The 7876-nt window shown below is 46.5% G+C and overlaps 1 protein-coding gene across 1 annotated transcript; it reads right to left on the reverse strand.

Moving 5' to 3' along the window:
* Positions 1-548: 548 nt before the first annotated feature.
* Positions 549-5773, reverse strand: LOC120956095 (uncharacterized). The gene is made up of 2 exons (XM_049611018.1): positions 4564-5773; positions 549-4495 (listed from the first exon to the last, which is right to left on the reverse strand). Exons 1-2 carry the CDS (start codon positions 5771-5773, stop codon positions 549-551), a joined length of 5157 nt encoding a protein of 1718 aa, XP_049466975.1.
* Positions 5774-7876: the final 2103 nt, after the last annotated feature.

Consider the following 7876-nt stretch of genomic DNA (forward strand, 5'->3'; position numbering starts at 1 on the left):
CCCTCCGTTCCCTCCATTCCCTCATTTCCATCCTTTCCCTCCTATCTCGCCTTTCCATCCTTTCCCTCCTGTGAAATATATTCACGAAAAGGGGCTGGCTGTGATATTTGGAGGAAATTTGAATAGGAAAGTGTACACCTTTATCGCTGGTCGGTTTGCAACTGTATATTCGTTTGTCCTTTTTTGTATATAATATTTCATGCAGTCCATAATTCGTGTAGATCGAGCAGTTTCGAATGTCGAGTAGTTTATAACCTAATCTTAGTTTCCTAACGCTTTGTTTTATGTACAATTCAAATTTAAGTTCGAAAATAATTATCCAAATTCCAACATTCCCGGCCACCAAAGAAGAACTTCTTTAAATTTCATGCAAAATATAAATTCAATAATGAGTTCAAAAAAGAATTCAAAAAAAGTTCGACTCTTAACCTGACGCTTATCTCCTATCATACTGCTCGTGTGTGTAGATGTGTGAATGTGTGTTGCGTGTATCTTGTTCTGCCATGAGTGCGAAATGTAAACAATGTCGCGTGGCTTGCAGCTGCGCGTTACTCAGTGCCAGTGGTTTCCTTCTGCTCTAAGTTGCTAATTACGTCCGGATTAGGCAAAACCGCCAGACGATTAGCTGCGCGGACGATTTGCTTCCCTGAAGCAGTGCGCAGTGTAACGACGCGAACAACATCGTCCTTTCCAGGGTGTACTGCAACGATGCGCCCCATCGGCCACGAGGTAGGATGTACATTGTCTTCCTTAATAATCACCAGTGTATTTTCTTTCAGAACCGCTGATTTTCCGTTGCAATATTTGGCTCGAGCTTGTAACTGCTGCAGGTACTCCGGATACCATCGAGCCCAAATGGTTTGCAGATGTTTTTGTACCAACTGGTATTCCCTCAAATAGTTGCTCGGTGTCTCGGTGTAATCGATGATTGGTACCGCTTGCAGATTGCCACCGACGAGGAAGTGTCCCGGTGTCAATGGTTCCAAGTCCGACGGCTCATCGGATAGAGGTGTAATTGGTCGCGAATTTAAACATTGCTCTACCTGGGCAAGTAGGGTAAGCATGCTCTCCTGTGTGATGCTTGTTGTTCCTATTGTTCTGACTATATGGCTTTTAGCTGCCTTCACCGCCGCCTCCCATAAACCTCCAAAATGTGGTGCTCTTGGTGGGATAAACTTCCACTTCATATGATTCATCGCGCACCAATCAAATATAGCAGCTCGATCGTGTTCGTCGCTCTTTAGCATCTTGTAGACGCGATTCAGCTCATGTGCCGCTCCCTTAAAGGTGGTTGCATTGTCGGAATGCAGTTCACCGATTTGACCACGACGTGCAATCAAACGACGAAGTGCATTGATAAATGCTGTTGATGTTAAATCGCCAACCAGTTCGATATGTACCGCTCTTGTTGAAAAACATACAAATATGGCGATGTATGCTTTAATCGGACTTCTGTTGCGTATGGTTTGTTTTATATAGATTGGTCCGCAATAGTCTACTCCGCATACTGAGAATGGTCTTGTTGGTGTGACTCGTGATGTTGGCAAATCGGCGATACTTTGCTTAATAAGTGTGGGTTTGGCCTTAAAACATGCGTGGCAACTGTGGTACACAGACTTGCATAAATTGCGACCGCCAATTATCCAAAAGCTTTGGCGTAGTGTTGCTAAAAGCAGTTGTGGTGCAGCATGCAGCTTACTCAAGTGTATCGAAACAGCTAGTAGTGCGGACAGTGATAATATTACCGGGTGTTTTTCTGATTCCGACAGATGTGCCTTACTGAGCCGGCCACCAATGCGCAGAATACCTTGCGTATCTATGAAAGGGGAAATCCATTTCAGTTTGGAGTTCTTCGGAATCTCTTTGCCCTTCTGCAGGTGTTGTATCTCCTCGGAAAAGGTGTCTTGTTGCGAAAGATAACACAACTTGAGTTCTGCCGCCTTGAGTTCGTCTACAGTGAGCGGTGGGATATCCTTAGCATGGACCTTGTTTCCTACGCGGCGCTTTGCGTTTTGTATAAAGCGCAAACAATGTGCAACAACTCTTTGCAGTTTGTGGTAGATCGAAAATCGTGAGAACAAACTGTTTCGAAATTCGCAGATTAATGCTGTGCTTGCAACCCGTGACGATAGTTTTTCTTCTTCTGCGCTCTCATCTTCGCTTGGTAATGGTGTGTTCTGCGGCCATTCTTCCGAGTTGCGTGCTAACCAATGTGGCCCGTGCCACCAGCGCTCACACACTAGCAACTTTTCCGGCGTTAAACCTCGCGAAATGTCGTCTGCTGGATTGTCCGAGCCTGGAACATGCTTCCAGCATTGTATTCCAGCCGTGTGCTGAATTTTTGCAACCCTGTTTGCAACGAAGGGCTTCCATCGATTTGGTGCTGAATTCAGCCAGTGAAGGACAGTCATGGAATCGGTCCAACAGATGGTGGTAGCAGAAATTTTCAGTGATTGCTGGACTTTCTCGTAAAGAAGTGTGGCTAGTCGTGCTGCACATAATTCCAATCGAGCTATGGAATGTGAATTGGATAACGCAACGACCTTTGACTTGGCTGTTAGCAGCTGCACGGTGACTCCTTCCATGCTTTCAGCCCGAATGTAGCAACAAGCACCATATGCTAGTTGTGATGCGTCAGCAAAGATATGAATTTGCAGACTTGTTGCCGTGCATTGCGATATGTACCGTGGGACTGTCAAATTGCGTAGTGAAGATAATGTAGAGTGAAATTTCGACCATTCATGCTGTAAGTGCGATGGTAGCTCGCTGTCCCAGTCATATGCCTTTCCATGAATCTTGAGAGCCCATAGTTGCTGCATGAACATCTTTGCGATGATGATCGTTGGGCCCAGTAGCCCGAGGGGATCAAATATCTTGGCGATATATGACAAAATTAACCTTTTCGTCATGCTGGGTGTTGTAGGTGGTATCTCAATACGAAACCGTAGTGTATCAGTTGCCGGTTCCCAAACGATGCCTAGTGTGGATACTTGTTTCGAGCTCTTCCACTCGTGCGAGAGTTGTACCGCCACATCTTCTGAAGGAACGTTCTTCAATGCTTCGGAGCGGTTCGATGCCCATTTCTTCAGCGTGAAGCCAGCTGAATTTAGCATGTCTGAGATTTGCCTTTGTATAACGATTGCTTCGGACAAATCATCGGTACCCGTTAGCAAATCATCTACGTAAAAATCGTTCATGACCGCGTTCATTGCCAAAGGATACTCTTCCTTGTGGTCAAGAGCAATCTGTTTTAGGGTCCTGGTTGCTAAAAATGGAGCAGAGGCTGTGCCGTACGTAACCGTCTGTAGCTCAAATGTCGATATAGGATCTGCAGGATGTTCTCTGTACCGGATGCGCAGATAGTTACGGTCATGAGGGCTATGTAAAATTTGCCGATACATCTTCTCTACGTCTGCAGTGAGAGCAATGGCACGAGAACGAAACCGAAGGATAATTGATAAAAGATCTTCTTGAACGACTGGTCCCACGAAGAGTTTGTCGTTCAATGAGTAACCACTCGAAGTCTTACAGGATGCATCGAACACGACACGCACCTTCGTGGTTGTGCTTGATTCGTTAATGACAGCGTGATGTGGGAGGTAGTAATGCTCTACCGAATCGTTTGCAGGACTGGTAAGCCGCTTCATATGCCCCAAATGCTCATATTCTTTCATAAATTTAACATACTCTTCTTTCATTTTAGCATTGGTGTTCAACCGCCGTTCGATACAACGCAGTCTGCGATCGGCTATTTCCTTCGACTCTCCTAAAACGATATTAGGGTTGGAGTTAAATGGCAAACTAACGACATACCTTCCACTTGAGTTGCGAACAGTTGTTGCTGCGAAATGCTTCTCGCAAGCATTCTCCTCAACCGATAGCACAGGATCCTCGGCTATGATTTCACTCTCCCAGAACCGCTGCATGGTCTCCTCCAGTGGGGTGTCGTATGCAGATAGATGGCACAGCCGCGGACCGACTGACGAATGATGAGTGTTGCCGGTGACAACCCAACCAAAGTGGGTTTCGACCAGCCACGGTTTGCCTCTACCGATAGAGCACTTGCGACCGGTGTGGAGCTCCCAGAACGTATCGCCTCCGATGACGATGTCGATTTGCCCCGGACTGTTAAAGGTGCTGTCCGCCAATGCCACGTCCGGCATTTTCCATGAAGAGACGTCCGTTGGTGATGTAGGGATGTTTGCGGATGGCGTGTCCAGAACCAAGAAAGTCATCTTCGTTGGGAAGGGTTGTGTCTTGGACTGAACGGTAGCGACGATGGAACCCTTGATCTGCTGTACTGCATTGCCGATGCCCGATACAGCGACGTTGACCCTTTTGCGACTCGTCAGCAGTTTCCGTGCGAACTCCTCAGCGATGAAATTCGACATGGATCCCGAATCCAACAACGCCCTTGCTTCATGGGTGTTCCCGTAGTCATCCTTGATCTGGATGTTTGCCGTCGCCAGAAACACATTGTCTTCATTCGACTGAGCTGACAAGGTTACCGTTGCGGGTGGAGCATAGGGTGGTAATGATGTAGAAGTGTGTGATGACGCTCACGACACGTGCGACACGAATAATCCGACTTGCACGCTCTAACCTGATGATTGCTGCTCAAACAGTTCCAGCACAGCCGCTTCGATGCGACGACGTCCCGTCGCTGTTGGACCTCCTTGGCGATGAACACTGGACAGTTGCGCAGTGTGTGGTCTTCGGAACACTCCAATGGACACTTTGGCTGTTGGGTGTGCGCAGTCGATGCAGCAGGAGCCGAGCGAGATGTAGCTGCATTCGCGATGAATCTCCGTTGCCCTGGTTGACGAATGAGACCGGCCACCTTGATACCACTAGCTGCTTGATCCTTCACGAAGTTGTTGGTCGATTTCAAGATTTGGATACGATCTTGCACGAAGTCGATCACATCCTTATATTTGTCCGTCGTGAAGTGCACGGAATGTTTCTCCCAAGCCAACAATGTCTCTCGATCCAACTTCATCAGCAGCATGTTTGAGAGGGGTGTGTCCCACGAGTCAACCGGTTCGTTCAGCTTTTTCAACCCGTTGACGAAGCGGGTGAATTCATCCACCAGGTGCGTGAGCTTGTCAACGCACACCAATTGCACTCCCGGAAGGTAGTGCAATTTGCGATAGTATTCGCGAATCAAAAGACGAGAATTGTCGTACCGTTTAAGAAGCGCCGCCCAGGTAACCGAATAGTTGTCCGCCGTTAAAGGTGTATGCTCGAAGGGTACCGCCGCGTCCCCCTTCAACGATGACAGTAAGTATTGTAGCTTCGCGATAGATGGAAGCTCGGCTGAAGCGTCGATCATTGCGATGAAGCGATCTCGGAAAGAAAGCCATTTTGTGTGATCTCCGTCAAATGTTGGAAGTTCGATTTTGGGCAAACGTAAATTTGGCGCGTGGGGTCGACCGAATGCAAGCGTTGAGGAAGCCAAGCCCGTTGTATCGTTGAGCGAACCTTCTTCCTTTGGCTGTCTTTCCCGTAGAAATGATTTTAGCTTGCGACAGCGTTCTTCAATGTTGATCCGTTCCATTATGCTGGCTTCGACCGCTTCGTCTTTATCTTCAAGCTCTTCCAGTTTCGAAACTGCGGTGAAAAACTCTTCCTTATGTTTCGCCAGATCTTCTAACACCTCCGGAATCTGCTTGGCATCATCACTCGAATATTTCGCCTGGAACCGTTCCAGCGATTTTATGTTCTCCAGGGCGATCCTCTTTTTCAGTTGCACTGCTTTAATTTTCTTATCCATTGCACAAATAAAATACTGCGATATCACACGAAAATAACGAACAAAGCGATGGCGCGAAATTCAAAATGATGGCGTGTAACCGACCGTTGCCCTTGATGCGGGGCGATATGCGATGGCGGGAATTGTCACGGAATGACTTGCACACTTGACGACGAATACCGAATTCCACTCTTGATGCAGAATGAAACTTATTTCTTCTCCGTATATCACGATCCGGCTCGAAGGACCAAAAATGTGAAATATATTCACGAAAAGGGGCTGGCTGTGATATTTGGAGGAAATTTGAATAGGAAAGTGTACACCTTTATCGCTGGTCGGTTTGCAACTGTATATTCGTTTGTCCTTTTTTGTATATAATATTTCATGCAGTTCATAATTCGTGTAGATCGAGCAGTTTCTAATGTCGAGTAGTTTATAACCTAATCTTAGTTTCCTAACGCTTTGTTTTATGTACAATTCAAATTTAAGTTCGAAAATAATTATCCAAATTCCAACACCTCCTCATTCCTTTCCCTCCTTTTCCTCCTTTCCGTCTGTCGCTTACGATAATTTAGCCTTAAAAACAAAGTGTTGCTAGGTAGCAATACTTGCTGAATAGCTACGTTATGCAACGCGCCAGCGATTAAACGCGCTTAACGATTAAATGGAATTTAACGATTTAATGGAAGACATAGGCTAAGAAGGAAATGCTGATCGACGACGGTCAGCATTTTTAGAGTATAAATTCAATTGAAAAAAAAATAATGAAGGCATTATTTGCCAAGAGCCAGTTGGTGCGTTTATTATTGTGCTTTCCCTCCTTTCCCTCCTTTCCCTTTTTTTCGATCCTTTTCCACTTTTTCATCCTTTCCCTCTTTTCCCTCCTTTCCCTCCTTTCCCTCATTTCCATCCTTTCCCTTCTTTCTCTCCTTCCCTCCTTTCCCTCCTTTCCCTCCTTTCCAACCTTTCCCTCCTTTCCCTCCTTTCCCTCCTTTCCCTCCTTTCCCTCCTTTCCCTCCTTTCCCTCCTTTCCCTCATTTCCCTCCTTTCCCTCCTTTCCCTCCTTACCAACCTATCCCTCCTTTCCAACCGTTCCCTCCTTTCCCCACTTTCTCTCCTTTCCCTCCTTTCCCTCCTTTCCCTCCTTTCCCTCCCTTCCCTCCTTTCCCTCCTTTCCCTCCTTTCCCTCCTTTCCCTCCTTTCCCTCCTTTCCCTCCTTTCATTCCTTTCTCGCCTTTCCATCCTTTCCCTCCTCATTCCTTTCCCTCCTTTTCCTCCTTTCCTTCTGTCGTTTACGATCATTTAGCCTTAAAAACAAAGTGTTGCTAGGTAGCAATACTTGCTGAATAGCTACGTTATGCAACGCGCCAGCGATTAAACGCGCTTAACGATTAAATGGAATTTAACGATTTAATGGAAGACATAGGCTAAGAAGGAAATGCTGATCGACGACGGTCAGCATTTTTAGAGTATAAATTCAATTGAAAAAAAAATAATGAAGGAATTATTTGCTAAGAGCCAGTTGGTGCGTTTATTATTGTGCTTTCCCTCCTTTCCCTCCTTTCCCTTTTTATCGCTCCTTTCACTCTTTTTCATCCTTTCCCTCTTTTCCCTCCTTTCCCTCCTTTCCCTCATTTCCATCCTTTCCCTTCTTTCTCTCCTTCCCTCCTTTCCCTCCTTTCCCTCCTTTCCAACCTTTCCCTCCTTTCCCTCCTTTCCCTCCTTTCCCTCCTTTCCCCCCTTTCCCTCCTTTCCCTCCTTTCCCTCCTTTCCCTCCTTTCCCTCCTTTCCCTCCTTTCCCTCCTTTCCCTCCTTTCCCTCCTTTCCCTCCTTTCCCTCCGTTCCCTCCATTCCCTCATTTCCTTCCTTTCCTTCCTTTCTCGCCTTTCCATCCTTTCCCTCCTCATTCCTTTCCCTTCTTTCATTCTTTCCGTCTGTCGCTTACGATAATTTAGCTGTTTGGTAGCTCGGAGATGCCTAATCCCGGAAACAATGTTTGAAGGTGTGTATTGCGGATCTGTTGGTTAAAACATCTGTCTTCAAATTCAACCAGTTGGTGTGTGCTCGTATCGATTCCGTCTCAGCTCCTCCGTGCTTACTTGGGCTGAGAAGCGACGAAACAGT

Source organism: Anopheles coluzzii, chromosome 2 (assembly GCF_943734685.1).
Source record: "Anopheles coluzzii chromosome 2, AcolN3, whole genome shotgun sequence".
Classification (NCBI taxonomy): Eukaryota; Metazoa; Arthropoda; class Insecta; order Diptera; family Culicidae; genus Anopheles; species Anopheles coluzzii.